This window comes from Polypterus senegalus, chromosome 9 (genome assembly GCF_016835505.1).
Source record: "Polypterus senegalus isolate Bchr_013 chromosome 9, ASM1683550v1, whole genome shotgun sequence".
NCBI classification, from domain to species: domain Eukaryota; kingdom Metazoa; phylum Chordata; class Cladistia; order Polypteriformes; family Polypteridae; genus Polypterus; species Polypterus senegalus.
In genome coordinates this window covers 31,609,025-31,628,402 of record NC_053162.1, presented here as the reverse complement: position 1 = coordinate 31,628,402, position 19,378 = coordinate 31,609,025, and the positions used below count along the sequence as shown (strand labels likewise).

At 37.8% G+C, this 19,378-nt stretch overlaps 1 protein-coding gene across 1 annotated transcript in view; it reads right to left on the bottom strand.

The window, feature by feature from the left end:
* Nucleotides 1-19,378, bottom strand: part of LOC120535477 (potassium channel subfamily T member 1-like) — a 146,205-nt gene that overhangs the window by 111,510 nt on the left and 15,317 nt on the right. Inside the window, exons 4-9 of the mRNA XM_039763358.1 lie at nt 11,846-11,902; nt 9,668-9,716; nt 8,613-8,672; nt 7,341-7,415; nt 7,018-7,101; nt 3,298-3,392 (exon numbers count right to left, since the gene is read on the bottom strand). Of these exons, the coding sequence (XP_039619292.1) occupies nt 3,298-3,392; nt 7,018-7,101; nt 7,341-7,415; nt 8,613-8,672; nt 9,668-9,716; nt 11,846-11,902 (420 nt within the window). The remainder of the gene's footprint in view (nt 1-3,297; nt 3,393-7,017; nt 7,102-7,340; nt 7,416-8,612; nt 8,673-9,667; nt 9,717-11,845; nt 11,903-19,378) is intronic.

Below are 19,378 nucleotides of genomic sequence, written 5' to 3'. Positions count from 1 at the left end.
CTTACACAAGATGCCTACACAATATTATTTTTGAAAATATAACTGGGTAAATGGACAACAAAGACATGTCAACAACATTACAGACTGCCACTTCTTCTTGTAGCTGCTGTGACAGCCTGGAGCTCTCCAGAGAAAACCAGGCAGAATGAATTCAGTAATCCAGTGGCACAGATTTTAGGTGACATTAGAGAAGGAAAGTTAGAAATAGCCAGGCCAAGAGGTCATTCCTCAAGTTTTGAAAGAGATTGCTAAGCTTTGTTGGTTAAGTCATTCTCTTATTTTAGAACAAAGTTCAGAAGCTTCAGAAGTGTGTGTCCACCTTTAATAACATGGCTGACATGATGACACAGGTCATGTAGCACTTGCACCACTTCTTTAACAAGCACATAGTGATACAACCCCAAAATGACGGCATCCAAGAAAACTGGAATAACAAAATGCATCTGTCCATTAAAAAACTGATAAAGTGTCAGTATGAATGAAGTAACTGAGCATTCCCTCCAACTAGAAGAATTTGAGTAATTTGACATTAGCTTAACAGAGACATTACGTTATAAAGAAGCCCAGGTCTGCATCTAAAATGGAAAGGTTTGTGGCTTCTTTGGCCAGAATTTGTTCATTTCACTAAAGAAAACAGAAGCTATTAATATTAAAAAATATATAAATTAATAATTAAAGGAAAAAATTACTGTACCAGGCAATGATGCTCAAGTAAGTATAAGGTGACTTAAGATAATCGTAAAACCTTTAAACATTCTGTTATCTGAATATTCATATAGTCTTAAAAAAAAGTTAAAATATATTCAAAATTCAGATATTAAGTAACAGGCTTATTATGTGTACTAAAAAGGATCACATCATTAGGCTGGAAGGTAATAATCTTGCTTTTAAACCAATCAAATTACTTAGCACTCACTCAGTCAGAGAAGTAAAGTGATAAGCTCAACCCAATGGTCATTTTGTAAGAGGACATATTAAACTAAACGAGGTGGGTTTCCCAAAAAGCATTGCAGCACTAAGATCTTAGCAAACATGATCTTAAGATCAGTTGTTAATTTACAAAGGCTTCCTGAAACTCACTAAACCAAAAGTAGCACATTAAAGCCTTACTAAAATTTATACTTGAGATGATACAATTTTCATAATGAAATGTGTTAACTGCATACATTTTGTATTAATATATTTTATAGATGTATGGTTATGTTTAAATTATTCCTGCTGTTAATAATTTTTAATCTAAGTTCCAAGATTGCCGACAGCATTAGTTGAATGAGAATTTTTCTGTCCTGTAACTGGTTATCGAGAGATTTGGAAAATAAAAAGAGGGAAGAATGTAATGGTTTCTGGAAAGGTATTAATAATAATAATACATTTTATTTATATAGCACCTTTCCCATGCTCAGGGTATTGCAGCTGCAATAAAGAAAACCTACTGAAAATATCTTTTGAATTCTATACCTGTGCCTATGATCACCAGCTCATGAACCCAACACTCATACAAGTTAAATCAAAATCCTTTGATTGTAGCAGATATCCAGTGTAAGAGGTGGCCAGCAACCCAACCTGGCTGGGATGCCCAAGGAATGGAAGGATTAGGGAAGGCAGCTTCTTTAGGGCACTGCCTCCCCCAGAACGCTAGATGGCAGCCCCTCAAAGGAGACCACACTAGAAGTGCTGCTAGAAGAAGATCACCAGACACCTGAAGCTCTTCCAGGTGACCTATAAAAGAAGTCAGCTGCCACTACTCTGGGAGCCAGAGTTGGGAGGAAGAGGACGAAGCTGGCCAGAGGAGGAGTGGTGGCAGAAAGAGGAAGAAAGAAGAAAATAAAGTGGTGTGTGGTGTACGTATTGTACTGTGCTACTTGTGGGAAAAGTTTGGGAAGCGCCCCCACTAAAAATAAAGTGTGTTGCGCTTGAACTTGTGCCTTATGTCTGCTTGTTCCTGGACCTCTCAAAGGAGCCTGTCTGCACCTACCGTAGAGGTGCTCCAAATTGAACATATATTGCAAAGTCAACCCATTCTCGCTTCATCTTGTAAATTCAATACTTTGTCAGAGAACAAGACAAGTTTATTGGTGGATGACTACTGGGTGGTATTGTAGCAAACAGTAATCTGTCATTTGTAATTTTGTTTTGTTTTAGTTAGGAAGTTCCCCAAAATCAAGTGTTCTTGTAAACAGTTTGCTTATTTATTTCTAATTTTTTCAGCTACATGTTTTTAAAGGGGTATGGGGGCCGGAAATGGCAAAATCTCTGGGAAGATGGTTCATACCAGGTGGTGTGGATGCTAGACAGGCCACCACCACTACCATTTTTACAATGTCATTCTGTTTTGTTCACCAGTTTCTAATGGGCTTTGCTCCCATTCCATTGTACTTGAGCTATTCTATATATATTTGAGAAATAAATAGCCCATGCACAATAACCTTTCAGTGTCATTGATTTCGGAAATCTAACCTTTGATAAGTAAGTACTATGTAAGAATAACATAAGAAAAGGTTTTGAGAATAGGTGAACATAGTTTGTCCACTGTCATTCATCTATTGTGTACCAAATAATGTCAACCTGGGGTATCAAGTTTCATATGGGTAGTATTTTTCAAGCCATATTACTAGGCAAATCTCTCCATGTGTCCAAAGTGTACGGTATTATGATGCACTTTCTAACATTTAAACAAAACTTAACCTTAGCCACAAACCTTGTATGTCTCTGTATTGTTCTTGATGAACTAATTTTAAAGTAACAGCTGTATTTAATTTTAAATGTTTATGTACTCCTTTCTCCTAACATAAGAAGTTAAACTTTGACTACTTTGGAGTTGTCTGATTTCCTTGCTCTACAGTCCTGAAATTGGTCTAATAACATTTCTCTTGTATCATTCTAGCAATACAGAGGTCAAAAATCAACTCAGTATTCCAAATCCAAACGCATAACTGTGTTATACGGCTTAAGCATAACCTGCCCTGATTTGCAATGTGTACAACATGGGCACTACATGACATGGACAGCTCGTACATCAAGACTACCAAATATCTATTTTTTGTTCTAATTTCTAGTTGCAGAATCTTTAATATATAATTATATTTACAAGTTTACATTTACTTTACAATTATTGACACTAAACTTCTCTTGATTCATTTATATCCAAATCCCAAATTTCAAGCAGGTCTAACAGTAGGAATTTTACCAGCTATATGTGTAATATAATTTTGACTACAAATTAAACCACCCTGTTTACTACATTTTTCTCTAACTCATTTACATGACTTATAAAAATAAATTGAATTTTAACCCTACCCAGTAAACACAAGGCACAGAAGAGTGCAGATTAATATCAACACCTGGTTGAACATCGCTGACTGAGTTCTCTGGATGGCTCGGTGCAAGTCATTCTGCAAAGACAAGACAACAAAGTCTCAGAGAATTCAAGATGATCTGCAACATGACACTTGTGATTATTTTCATAAAGTGTATAAAGATGACATTACTAATAGTAATACTACACCATCACACAAAAGTGCACAGCTTGTGATTTGGTGCTTCACCATGTATTACTGTTTTACCGAGTAAATGAAAATGAAAGCAATGGCTAAGAATTATGAGTAATATTATGTTTGGTCTGCAGAACTTTGTTTCTCCAAAAAGAACATCTGCTTAGTGTCAGGCACTTGCTTTTAAACTGGCCAAGTGTGAATTAATACAAGTGCTTGAACATGAGAAAGTGTACTATAACAGACAGCTATGCTGTCTTGGGAAACACATTAATTTCTCATGAACCTGTCATACAAAATGTGGGTTAAAACACTGATTTATTTTCATAGGCATGCTATTCTCTTTTCTTTTTCTTCTAGTAGATATATTTTGGAATTATTACTGCTAATGTTTATTTGTCGAAATGACCAACACAGTTAAAAAATAGAAATAATACAACTCTTTACATGTGTCTTGTTATAAAGGATCTAAACAGTAATAAGAATATATGTGCCCCAGATAAGTTGACAGCTGGTGCAATTTGGAAAAATCCCTTATTTTGACTAAGTCAAACTGAAACATGATGCAGAACAGCTTTTAGAAAATGTAATAACTGTGAGTTTTGACTTGTTAATTGGGGAATTGGATTTATAACCAAACTTGTTGATTGTGACCTTAATCCTGGAAGCAAATTTTTCTTCACTTTTTCTTTTGCTACCTTTTTACTCCCTCCATTCTTAATTTATCCCCAGGATCAAAAAGCAGTATTTTATAAAATGAGTGAATGCTTCAAAGCCTCATAAATTATATTAGCACCTCAGGGTGAAATTGGCAATTTCAGAATTTTAAGAAAGGAATAGAGGGGAAAAAATATCCATATAGCTGACATAAAGGACATCAAACTGTTGGCCATAAGTCTGCGTCCCTATTACTGGCGCACAGGGTTTGGATATGTCATTGTTGTTATTGTTTACATCCAACCTCGGGCAGACGTGGAGATAGTGTGTGACGTCATCCACGCCGCTGTTGCTAAACTCATATGTGGATTGTAACACCCGGGGAAATACGACTATTGACCTACTGTATGCAAACGTTAAAGACGCATACAGCACCACCCCGCTGCCTGCGCTTGGGAAAGCAGATCATAACCTGGTCCTGCTTCAGCCTCACTACAAACCAAGACTGAGGGCGCTACCTACAACTACACGCTCATTCAGGAAGTGGTCCCCTTAGGCAGAGCAGGCTCTGAGAGACTGCTTTGGAACTACAGACTGGGATATCCTGCAGGGATCATATAGTGAGAACATTGAGGAGGTTGTTGACTGCACTACTGAGTGCATCAACTTCTGTATGGACATTTTAGTTCCAGTAAGAACAGCACACTGCTATGCTTACAACAAGCCATGGATTACAAGTGACATCAAGAGCCTTTTGAACCAGAAGAAAAGGGCTTTTAAAGGCGATGATCAGCATGAGCTCAAGCGTGTGCAGAAGGAACTGAGTCCAGCTCAGGTAGGCGAAGGAGCAGTACAGGAGAAAGCTGGAGCAGAAGTTGCAGAATAACAGCACGAAGGAAATGTGGGATGGGATGAAGATCATCACTGGCTGCAGCTCGAAGCAGGGTACCACCATTGAGAGAGACGTGGAGAGAGCAAACCTGATAAACAACTTCTTTAACAGGTTTGACCACTCTAACCCACTCTCATCTCAGAGTACTGCATCCTCCACCCATCCTTTTGCTGATACCAGCATAAGAGAGAATTTCCCCCTACCTACAATTACAGTAGCCCAGGTAAGCAGAGAGCTGAGAAGACTTTGTGCCAGCAAAGCAGTGGGTCCAGATGGAGTATCGCCATGACTGCTGAAGGCCTGTGCATTGGAGCTGGGGAGTCCTCTACAGCGCATCTTCACCTGAGCCTGGAACAGGGGAGAGTCCCGAGGCTTTGGAGAACATCTTGTATCACCCCAGTCCCAAAGGTATCACGGCATGGTGAGCTGAATGACTTCCGGCCTATTGCTTTGACGTGACGTGAATACGACCATGGAGCGGCTGCTGCTTCACCACCTGAGGCCACAGGTCCGCCTCGACCCTCTGCAGTTTGCATATCAGGAGAAGGTGGGAGTGGAGGATGCCATCATCTATATGCTATACTGATCCCTCTCCCACTTGGACAGAGGCAGTGGTGTTGTAAGAATTATGTTTCTGGACTTCTCTAGTGCCTTTAACACCATCCAACCTCTGCTCCTTAGGGACAAGCTGATAGAGATGGGAGTAGACTCACACCTGGTGGTATGGATCGTGGACTATCTTACAGACAGAGCTCAGTATGTGCATCTCAGGAACTGCAGGTCTGACATTGTGGTCAGCAGCACAGGAGTGCCGCAGGGGACTGTACTTTCTCCGGTCCTGTTCAGCCTATATACATTGGACGTCCAATACAACTCGGAGTCCTGCCATGTGCAAAAGTTCGCTGACGACACTGCTATCATAGGCTGCAACAAGAGTGGGCATGTGGAGGAGTATAGGAACCTAATCACGGACTTTGTTAAATAGTGTGACTCAAACCTCTTACACCTGAACACCAGCAAAACCAAGGAACTGGTGGTGGATTTTAGGAGGCCCAGGCCCCTCATGGACCCTGTGATCATCAGAGGTGACTGTGTACAGAGGGTACAGACCTATAAATACCTGGGAGTGCAACTGGATGATAAATTGGACTAGACTGCCAATACTGATGCTCTGTGTAAGAGAGGACAGAGCCGACTATACTTCCTTTGAAGGCTGGCATCCCTCAACATCTGCAATAAGATGCTGCAGATGTTCTATCAGACGGTTATGGAGAGTGCCCTCTTCTACGCGGTGGTATGCTGGGGAGGCAGCATAAAGAAGAGGGACACCTCACGCCTGGACAAACTGGTGAGAAAGGCAGGTTAAATTGTAGACACGGAGCTGGACAGTTTGACATCCGTGGCAGAGCGCTAAGCAAGCTCCTGTCAATCATGGAGAATCCACTGTATCCACTGAACAGGATCATCTCCAGACAGAGGAGCAGCTTCAGTGACAGACTGCTGTCACCGTCCTGCTCCACTGACAGACTGAGGAGATCGTTTCTCCCACACACTATGCGACTCTTCAGTTCCACACGGGGGGTAAACGTTAACATTATACAAAGTTATAGACTGATATACCTGCCTTGGACTCTCCACCTTGCATTTTTTAACTTGCACTGCGCTTTTATTGCTCTTTAATTAAGATTGTTTTTATCAGTATACTGCTGCTGGATTGCTCTTTAATTAAGATTGTTTTTATCAGTATACTGCTGCTGGAGTATGTGAATTTCACCTTGAGGATTAATAAAGTATCTATCTATCTATCTATCTATCTATCTATCTATCTATCTATCTATCTATCTATCTATCTATCTATCTATCTATCTATCTATCTATCAAGTTTCAAGTGATTTCCTTTAAAATTATATATACAGTAAAACTTAACATTTCTGGTTACTAAGACTATATAATGATCAAGACTAATAAAGCACTTACTATCATATTCTCAAGAGCGCACTTTGCCAACCAACAATTCAAAAACACTGGAATGAAGATGTTCCTTAATGGAGGCCAAAAAATCTAAAAGTAAAATAAAAATATGTTTTCATTTTATATCTCATTGAGTAAACAATAAGCTTACATAGGTTGAGCAAAATTGCTTTAAAACAGAATGGAAAAATACATGGCAACATATACAGTAAATAGCTTTGTTCATAGTACAGACTTTTACTTTTATCATAAAAAAACAGCACAGAACTTTAGCATATGACATTTTGACCTTCATTAAAAGTATTGCAAGTCAGAAAAGAAGTACATACTGTAATAATGAAGGGGACTGTGTTAATCATCTCCAGAATAAATGATATTCGAAAGATCTGCTCCCAGATATTTCCCTAAGACAAAAAAAAAATAAATAAAAAAATAAACAATTTAGAACTAGTACTCTATGAATTATCACTCATCTGTAGATGTATGTATGATACTAATAATTAATCAACGGACAGGGTGATTTGCTTAAAAATGATACTAGCCTCTTTATTAACTTAGAGCAAATTGCATTAGTATAATAATAGTAAATTAATTTCCTAAACTTTATTTGAGGACATATATGTGATGACAGAACCTGATTTATTTGGACCATAAATCTTATTGAATCACAACCGAGTTCTATAAATTACATGTAGCTTGTAGCTTTTGAAAAGCCATGTAAGTAAAGTTGCTAATTTAGTTCTGTTCGTTTAAGGGATGATGACTAAGTGTGACAGGGCAAAAGACAACCCATTCTTTGAACAATCCATTCACTTTTTCTGCCACTTTTATGTTTACTAGAAGAGAACCTGCATTGCTCAGGCGTAATCTATACTTTCTGGTCTTTATTCCTCTAGCCATTCCTTACGCATCTGCCAACATTCACAAATCTATACAAAACATCAGGCAGTTCCATTTTGCTACAAAATGTAACAGATACAGATTGCATAACTCATAATGAAAAGTAGCAGGATATAACTGACTGCAGAAACAAACCAATGAAAAAAGTAAAATGAATCTATACATTTCTCACAAGATTACTGCATTAATTATTTTCATATTGACCAATAAAATAATAAGTTGTAAGAGGTGCTTAAATGCATAATCATAAATTAGAATAGGTAAGCAACATAAAAATGAACTTTGAAGGTTTGAATTAGGTCTTGGCCCAATTAACACAATTATACAATATATTAGTCATGTCACAGAATTCTGAGTCTACTCTTGCTGCATCATGTGCAAGGCAGGAATCAATTGTGGGTGATGTGATACTTCTCTGGCATATTTGCTTACACAACCATACTTACATGACTAACAGAGTATGTCTTTGAGATAAAGGAAGAAGTAAGAGTATGAAGAGTAAAAAAAACTATGTGAAATAAAAAATTACAATATTGTCATAAATGGCAAATTGGTTTAACTAAAATATTTTGAAAATATTGATTTTTGACCATCAAAAAGCAGAATCGCCATTTCCCAACCTTCTGAACCACAAAAAGCTGGGCAACAACTGTCCTACCCACTATCACACCACAACTACGTTGGTGCGATTTTTGTCTTACCTTATAGCTCAGATATGTCAGCAGCATGGCTTCCATGAAGCTTATTAAGGCCACAATAACCTGAAAGAAAGAAAGAACTGATTCTTAGGGGCATTTTGTAAATATACTGTATGAATAAAAGATAGTTTACATTAGAAACATTAAGAAAGAATTTTAATTCATTTCTCAGTCTTATTTGAAATGGTGGAGGACAGGTTTTCTCAGCTAAGCAGTCCACCTGAACTTTTAGACTCACTATAACAGAAGATCGTTAATGTGCTGGGTCAGTGAGCCTTTATCCTAATGGGATGAGGTATAAAGAGTATGATTGGCTTTGAATGCAAACAGTAGCCAGTGACTAGGTGGTATTTTAATCCATGTTCCCACTTGCTATGCTTTCTACTGCCAGCTCACCCTAGATTTATTAGTAAAATCAAAAAGAATACTCTGTACTGGAATATACATATATCGTGTACAATTTGTATTTTATCATTGTAGTATAGTAGGAACTGAAGAAATACCCTTTTCCTTGAAGTCATATAAGTGGAGTGCAAAAGCATAGTCTACATGGTTGTGTTATGCAATGTGTCACACATGTATGCTTGGGGAGCAACCTAAGGGCTTAGTTAAGTGTGATTTACCACCAAGACACGAGGGTGCACTGTCTAATAACACTCTCTCTTCTCCTTCACCCTGTCCCTCTGGAGAAAAGAAGATTGACACCTCTCCCACACTGACGTCACTTCCGGAGTCAAACCACCTGAACTCTCCTCTTCCTCCCAGAATTCCTCATACAGGAGACCAATGCCATCTTAGAAGCAGAATGTCTTGAGAATTTACAACTTGTGATTTGCGTAGTACCACATATTTTCTTTTTATGTCTTTTGTGTCTTTTTGTCTTTACATCTGGCACTAGCCCTGTATGTGTGCACCTTACTGAGGTAAACTGATATGATTACAGTAAAGTCAGATGGAATTGCTTTATATAACAATGAGGAATAATCTTCAGTTTTATAAATATTATTTTTCAGTGCATATTAGGAATATTTAAAATATGCAAAATTGTGCATACACACCTGAATTGCCCAAACTGGAAATCTTCTGTTCACCCACAAGATGGGTGACCTGGTTTCAAAAATAAAAGTAATAAAAGCATATGTTATATAAGAACAGTGCTAAAAGATTACTGCCTGTTAATAAACACCTTTACAAGTCCAGTCCTATTTGGACTATACTGAATGACGAAATAAAAATCCCAAAACATCAGAAAATGGCATATTTGTGTGACTATCTGCAGCACTGTTTGAGGATCAGCCACTTAGTTTTGACTTTTTAATGTGCAGCTAGATTTCATATGCTTACAGAATTTGAGCTGCAACTGAAGGTTTGAATAGTAGAACGTGATTAATTAATATAGTATACATACTTTGTAAAACCAGCATCATTTGAACACTCATTACACAGCACAAATACATTGTAATATTTTTAAAAAGACAAATATGTTTGAGTAGCACCAGGCAAGGATGCAGTCCATCACTGGAGACACTTAGGCCAGGTTTATACTTCACGTGACGCAACATGTGCTCCAGTGGACACTACTGTTACGCAAGCGTATTGTATTGTTTATACTTGTGTGCATACTTTACGTAAATCTGGAAGATTCCACCAGGTGGCAGTGCAAGATATCATCACGGTGAGAAAACATTCAGCTTCACTGTGTTGTGAATTGCCTAAAACATCCATTAAATTCCGAGGACACCTTGCCACAATTTCTCTGAAAAGGATGTTTAATGATTACATCCATCAATCCAGGGATGTGCCCATTCCAACAAGCATTGGGCGCAAGACAGAAACAAAATTCCTGAATGGGGGATCAGCTCATCACAAGCTGAACACAAGCATACACATACACTAGCATTATTTTAGCGTCACCAAATCCCCAAACACCAAACATTCATGTCTTTGAAAGGAAACTGGAGCACATTGTGGAAACCCACCAGGAAAATATGCAACCTCTGGGCAGAGAACACCAGTGATGTGACTCCGCTCTGCCACTGTGCCGCCCCCACACATGTTAATTATTAACAGTATTCATTATTTAAATATGTTTTTTAACGATTCATTTCATCATGAAAGTGATATCAAGTATAAATCTAAGGATTCTAAATGTGCAGAGAGCTGGAATATCATAAATACAATGTGTTCTGTGTGGTGATCTATTGCTGCTTGCCGCTGCTGTCACTTCAGGAGGAAGCCCCAAAAGCATGTAGTGATTAACAACTGGGTCGGTTTTAAGATGGCACTTACGACGGTCTACTTTAATGATAAAATAAACTACAAGGTTAAAGTGGACATTTCAAGATTAAAGCCAAAGTTTCAACTTTAATCACAAAATCGACCTTTTCACTGTATCCTTAATTTTTTTCTCAGTGGCTCAAGTATGCTGCTGTACATTCTGATGCTGTTGTGAAGGTGCAAAAAAAAAAAAAAATAGACGGCACAGAAGATGGTATGTGAGACTTGTATTGTGTCATTAAATTGGGGAATATGCAACGCCTGAATATAAAAGCACCACAGATGCATTTGTATGTCAGCATTTTACTTCACCACATTGAACCATTCATCAAACACCGAAGCAGGCTCATTGATCCTGTAGGATCTGCAAAGCAGCTTTCTGTCACATATAGATAGTAAATAGTAAAGAGAGAGTCTGACGTCACGTTCTAACTTGATCACACTCTGCCCCCTGACTTTTTGCTGGTTCTGCAACTCACGCACGCGTCGTGTTAATTTATAAACATGCTCAGAGTACGTGTCAAATGAACGCTGGGAACACGTGTCAGCCATGATGCGTGCGCATATGCATTCTGAGCATGAAGTATAAACCAGCCCTTAATCTACACAGCCATACTGAAGCATACAGGTCCAATGCAGAGTTCCCAAATTAGCTTAACCTTTGGAATGTGGGAGAAAATTCAAGGTATTGATGTGAAATAAAAGTAAACATTTGAAGAAGATGGTGACAAGGGCAGGAATGAAAAGCAGTTCTATGGAGCTATGAAGCAGCAGCACTATATACATCCACATTGATAAAAGGACAAATGTGTGCGTGTGTGTGTATCTGTCAGGCTGCTATGTCACTGTGATATGCCATTTGGTATGGGACTCATAAAAGCAGTGGTATGGTTGTGATGCACCAACAGCTGGAACGGAAAATGCAATACATTACATCAAAATACAGATAAATCTCTTACCAGCTTATTTCTGTGGAATTAGGGTCAGGTGTATAATTCTGCTTTGGGCAACCCCAACTAGAAAACAAATTAATATGACAAACACACAACTTATTTTAGCTTATACTTTGCCATTTATGTATATCATAAATATTTAGTTGCTATAAGAAGTTATTAAAATGTTTATGTGAATTCAGCATTTTTTGTGATTTATTACAATTTAGCATACAGGTTAACTCTAATGTACATAGTCCTCTAGATTTAGTAAAGGAAGTGTGTCAAATAAATGTATTGTTTTTTAATCTCTCCCTATAAATATTTATTAAAATTAATTACAATGACTTCTCAGTGATACATTTTTCATAGTTACTACAGTTGCTGATGTTTGTACAGTAATACCAAGTCCAAAAAGCATAGTATATTTCCATTAATCACAGGCAAAATATATACTGTCAATTTTGTGAGTATAGCCCCTTACAGAGACCGATTTGAAGTGAACACAGCGGAAAGATCATGACCAATAAAAATGCCTCTGTAGGCTACCAGTCTTTATAAACAGTATTGCATTCAAAATGAAGTCAGTCTAAATTGGACTCAATGAAGAATACATAGCAACGATGCTCAGCCAACTCACCTTTTGTTTCCTCTACTCTTCCTGCATGATGCCAACAAACAATGTTACCATTCTGGTTCTGCGAGCCTTTTTAACATCTTTTTTGTGGTTTCTTGACAAATGTATAACAGGTTATGGTATAGTATTTGCCACCTTTCTTGATTTTTAAAGATATAAAGATGATTTATATAATGTTTGTTAATAACTTGTTAATGATATTATAAAGTGTTAACAAAAATAATTAAACAACACCAATTTCCAACACATGGTCTATTCACAAAGCTGTGGATATGTATAAATGAGCAAATGCTAACAAAGCATAGCTAACAGAACATGAAATATCTGAATCTAGAATGTGGCTGATTGATAAAGCATTTACATAATTATATTTTATACATCCAAAGCTCCCTTCGAAGATGATTTATGTTTCATATGAATACAAAGTCATTTCAAAGCAGACATTTGGTCTGTCCATTTCGGGAGATGGACGTCTAAAACGGAACTCCGTTAGCAGTGGTGTTATTTTACCTTTTTACTGTCATTACGAGGTATCCTGTATTTACTGAATCCAAAATGCTTTAATTAAAGTAAATGCAAGTATACACAAGCATGAATAGTGGGAAAAGGGCTCAGAAAAAAATATTTAGACAGCTAAAACTTAAATTTAAATCCAAACAGGGCTCAAATTCAAGTTCAATGTACATCCTGCCAGATACTGACCTGGAACAGACAGGCAAAAGAATCAATCTCCCGGGACCTGATGCCGCAGCATCGCCTCCAGCCGGGAGCAAAAGTGGGAGTGAAAGTCAAGTGAGTCGGGCCAGGAGAACTCTGCGATTCCAGAAGGTTTGTTGAAACTGAAAATGACCTTACTATTCGTGCTGTCAACTACCCCCCACAAGCCAGCGACACCGACTCCAACTGGCCTAGCTATTTCACCCACGGAACACGGAGAAGACTGAAACAAACAGTCGGAGGCGAATGTAACGATCACCGCAATGATTAATGATTACCTTAATAACTACTGCTCTCGGAGAGGACATAAACGAACTATAGAGTAACATAAAGAAGGATACAAATGATATAAGGAAAGATAAAAGACATAAACAAGACAAATGAAAAGCTGCTTCAGGATATTAAAGACCAGGAGAAACGTTTAAGTAATTGCTTTGGGGCAACCTTTAAAGGTATGCTAGACAAAAATTGAGGAAAAAATACAGGAAAATGCAGCTAAGTTTGAAAATAAATTTAGAGCACTTGGTGTCAGTTTGAAGATGTTAAGCAAATGTTCACGACTCATATTGAAATAGCTGAACAACTGGCTTCTACCGCTGATGGAAAAGCAACAGCAGCAAACTCTCAATACAAAGTTCTTGGAGACAGACTAGCCACACTGGAAGATGGATAAAGAAGGAATAATATCAGAACTGAAGGTCTCCCTGAAAACTGTGAAAGTTCAAACCCAGTGAAGTTCATTGTTGAACTATTCTCCAAATAATTGGAGAGGACTTTAAATCAGACACCGACATATAAGCAGCTTACCACATACGTGAATCGAGTGCCTCAAAACCTGGAAGCCTCATTGTGCATTTCGATAAATAAAAATCTAAATTAAATGTGATATCAACTCTCAGACTGAAACAAGAGATTACATTTGAAAATAACCGCATTCGTATTTTCCCTGATTTCTCACCTTCCACAGTGGCTAAACGTGCCATATTTTACGGCATTAAATAGCACTTACGGAAAGACAAAATCAGATACAGCCTCTTGTATTCTGCTAACCTGATATTCAAGTCAAGTTCTACATTTTTTGTTCTCCAGAGGAAGCAGAAAAAGAGCAAAGAAAATTTATCCCGACACCGTGAGTCATATCATGTCCTGGCAACGCAAAGAAGATCTTACCTACTGGGCAATTGGTTTATTGGGTCCATTCACAACGTGACTTTTGCCGTAATTATAAATTATATTTCCTTCTTGGCTATTTTTACATTTTAATTACAATTATAATTCCCCCCAAACAGGACTGTTTAACATCATACCCATAATTTATTGTTTCAGGACTGTACTATCACATGTTATTTTCTTATCCATGGCTACTGTTTAATACCATTCCCTGGGTTTACTCTTTCAGGACTCTTTTAAAATTAAAGTCTAGGTTAATAGTATTTGGACTGTACTGTCAATAGATATCTTTACTTTAATCCCTCTACACCACTGCTGGGGGACGTGTTTACTTTTGGATGTGCTCGATCTCTAGGTGTGTCAGACGACTAGGACTTTGTCAAGTGTGTTCTAGCCTCACGTAAGGAAACAAAATAGGGGGTAGAAAGATATTTCTAGTATATCCTTTTAACCCTTAAAACTGTAAGTGCCAATGCAACAATAGGCTTCATAGCAATAACTCATGGAAAAATTGGAAATTAAGGTCAAAGCTATCTTATGTAATAATGTACTACCTTAATCTAAGACTATAAAATGTCAACAAAAGTTCAGAAGCAATGTCTCTATAACAAAACAGTGAACTTGTATGCTGGAAAGTCAAAGGTCTCAATCAGGAATTAAAGAGAAAGAAAGTATTTTCTCACCTAACTTACAGAAGACCCACTTTTTAAGCAAGGATCAGTTTTGGTTGTAAAGAGATTGGACAGGCCAAATATTCCACTCCGGGTATACAAAAAAATTGAGGTACACAAATTCTTACACACAGAACATAGTACCTGATTCTAAAGAGTGATATGTGATTGTTATAGGTAATTTATTTAACTATAAAGTGATTTTTGCTAAATATCTACACACTCAATGTGGTGGCAGAGACTTTGTCCGAAAAGTATTTGTATCCATTCCTTATGTGAACACTCATAAAATTATAATGGCTGGAGACTTTAAATGTGTTTTAAATCCAGAACTGGATAGGTCTACTGCCACAGGGGTGAAAACACCTAACACTGCAAAAACAATTACACAGTTTGCAATTGATCACAACTTATCAGACCTTTGGAGATTTCTAAATCCAAACCCAAGAGCATATTCCTTCTTCTCACCAGTACATCACTGTTACTCAAGAATTTTTTGCCCACAATCAAATCTTGTAAGTATGATGCTATTGTTAACTATGACCACTCCCTTTTGATCATGGGGCTCAAATCATTATACCCCCACATACTCATCTTGCAGTTGAAGTCTTAACCCACTTTTATTAACTGATGAGTTTATATCCAAGCAAACTGACTTTTTTAGAGACAAATGCATCCTCAGAGGTCTCTGCAGGAATACTCTGAGAAACTGGATAAATCTCTGACATTCTTAGAATTACTAGATGCTATAAATACAGCAGGCCCTGATGCCTACCTTGCCGAATTTTACAAAAAAAAAAATCAGTTAAGTTAGTTCCCCTTTTATTAGCAACTTTTACAGAAGCCAGAGACAATAAAATTCTACATCAAACTTTTTGCCAAGCATTAATTACCATATTTCCTAAGAAAAATAAGGACTTACTACATTCTGCATCATACAGACCAAGCTTCTGAAAAATGATGTTAAGATACTCTCCAAAGTTCTAGCTATAAAGATTGAGAAAGTGCTTTCTTCGGTCATATCACAAGACCAAACCAGTTTTATTAAAGGCAGACACTTAGCTTCCAATCTTCAATGCCTATTTAATGTAATATATTCACCCACAAAGTCTAACACCCCGGAGATCTTATTATCATTGGATGCATTCCATATGGTTGAATAGGACTACCTATTCAAAACACTGCACACATTTGGGTTTGGCCATAACATATGTGCAGGATAAAACTACTATATACCAGTCCAGAAGCTTCAATTTGTATTAACAACCTTGTTTCCCACTATTTCAAACTAGAACGTGGCACTAGACAAGGATGCCTTTTGTCACCACTGCTATTTACAATCGCCATTGAGCCCTTGGCAATTCCATTTCAAAATGCTTCTGAGATAAAGGGAATTATAGGAGAAGGACTTGAACAGAATATATCACTATATGCAGATGATATGGTACAATATACATTAAATCCACAAAATACTGTGCCTGCAGTCCTAGCACTAGCAGAATTTCAAAAGATATCTGGACTCAAAATTAATTTGAATAAAAATGTGCTCTTTCCAGTGAACTCTCTAGCACACAATATTAGATTGGACACCTTCCCTTTTATCATCGCAAATCAGTTATATACCTATTTTGCTGCCTGTATGGAAAAAACTTAAGCAAGACTTGGATAGATGGTCTACCCTCCATCTCACTTTAGCAGGGAGAATTAACACTGTCAAGATGAATATCCTTCCTAAGCTTCTTTTTCTATTTCAAAGCATCACCATATACATTAACAAATCATTTTTTAAGAAATTAGATCCAATCATAACCTCATTTATTTGGAATTCAAAACATGCACGCAATCAAAAGGACGATCATACAAAGACCCAAGGCAGACGGTGGCATGACTCTACTAACTTTCAGTTTTATTACTGGGTGGCAAATATTCAGGCTATGAAAACCTGGGCATTGACACAAACAGATGAACACACACAGGCTTGGTCTGCAATAAAAATAAAATCCTGCAGCACTTCTTTATGTTCCTTGCTTTGTGTCCCAGTAAATACAAGTTATTGTCAGTACACTAACAACTCAATTGTGCTTCATTCACTCAGAATATGGAACCAATTAAGAATGACTTGAAAACAGAAAAACTTTTATCTGTGGCACCTTTGCATGATAACCACCTTTTTCCACCCTCTCAACCTTACATACTGTAGTTTTTAATATTTGGAAAACATATGAGATTAAATCCCTTAGAGATTTGTACATAGATAATGTCTTTGTGGCCCACGATCAATTACACTCCAAATTTAGCTTCCCATCTACACAATTTTTCCACTATTTCCACATTAGAAACTTTGCTAAACAAAATCCGCCCAATTTCCCCCCCTCCCACCTATTTCTATTCCCAAAGAAATACTAATCAGTCTTGAGGACTCATACAGCATTTCTATAATATATAAAAGCATTCTAATGTCCCTCCTTTCAAAGATACCAGTACAGTGGAAAAAGGATCTTCAAAAAAGGAGTAAAAGGCAGCCATGCACAGAATTCACTCTAGCTCCATACATATAATTATTCAACTTAAAATCTTTTAGTGAGCACATCTGTCACGTTTAAAATTGTCCAAAATGATTGCAGGGCAAGATCCAACCTGCAAACGTTGCAATCGAGCTCTAGTCTCATTTGGCCATATGTTTTGGGCGTACAGTAATCCCTCCTCGATCGCGGGGTTGCGTTCCAGAACTCCCGCGATAGACGAAAATCTGCGAAGTAGAAACCATATGTTTGTGTAGTTATTTTTATATATTTTAAGCCCTTATAAACTCTCCCACACTGTTAACATTATTAGAGCCCTCTAGACATGAAATAACACCCTTTAGTCAAAAGTTTAAACTGTCCTCCATGACAAGACAGAGATGACAGTTCTTTCTCACAATTAAAAGAATGCAAATAGATCTTCTTCTCTTCAGGAGCAGAGAATTTCAGAGGGAGAGAGAGAGAGAGCTCGCAAAGAAAAGCAAACAATCAAAAAATCAATACTTGTGCTTTTAAGTTTGATGCGGCATTTTTAGAGGAGCGTTAGTATCTTCTAAGCAAACAGCCTCTGTGCAAACAGCCCCTCTGCTCACATCTCCTCCGTCAGGCGCAGAGAACATCAGAGAGAGAGAGCGAGATTAAAGCAACAATCAAAAAATCAATACGTGTGCTTTTGTGCTTTTAAATATGCCGAGCACCTCAATAAAGCGGCATTTTTAGAGGAGCGTCAGTATCTTCTAAGCAAACAGCCTCTGTGCAAACAGCCCCTCTGCTCACATCTCCTCCGTCAGGCGCAGAGAACATCAGAGAGAGAGAGCGAGATTAAAGCAACAATCAAAAAATCAATACGTGTGCTTTTGTGCTTTTAAATATGCCGAGCACCTCAATAAAGCGGCATTTTTAGAGGAGCGTCAGTATCTTCTAAGCAAACAGCCTCTGTGCAAACAGCCCCTCTGCTCACATCTCCTCCGTCAGGCGCAGAGAACATCAGAGAGAGAGCGAGATTAAAGCAACAATCAAAAAATCAATACGTGTGCTTTTGTGCTTTTAAATATGCCGAGCACCTCAATAAAGCAGCATTTTTTAGAGGAGCGTCAGTATCTTTTAAGCAAACAGCACCTCTGCTCACACCCCCTCCGTCAGGCGCAGAGAATATCAGAGAGGGTGAGAGAGAGGCAGAGACAAGCAAACAATCAAGCTCCGCACGGGATGCATATCTTATAGCATTGAGGAGTTTTAGTTAATATGTAATACGTGCTCTGATTGGGTAGCTTCTAAGCCATCCGCCAATAGCGTCCCTTGTATGAAATCAACAGGGCAAACAAACTGAGGAAGCGTGTAGCATAAATTAAAAGACCCACTGTCTGCAGAAATCCGCGAACCAGCGAAAAATCTGTGATATATATTTAGATGTGCTTACATTTAAAATCCGCAATAGAGTGAAACCGCGAAAGTCAAAGCGCGATATAGCGAGGGATTACTGTACAACAAATTAAAATCATTCTGGCCCAAAATCTTTAAATCAGACAGCCTTAGTGTCACAAGTCCTAATCCATTAATAGTGGTGTTTGGTGGACTCCTAGATGGGCTTAAAGTGGAGAAGGACAAACAAACTGTAATTGCCTTTACTTCACTATTAGCACATAGACTTAACTTGCTCAACTGGGAAAATCCTAGCCCACCTCTTGTAAGTCAGTGAGTAACTGATGTTATATACTATTTGGAATTGGAAAAAATATAATTCTCACTTACAGGATCTTTTCAAAACCTTTTAAAAACCTGGCAGGTTCTAATTAATAACATTTCAGAATAAGCATTTATATTAGGGAAAAGGATTCTCTCC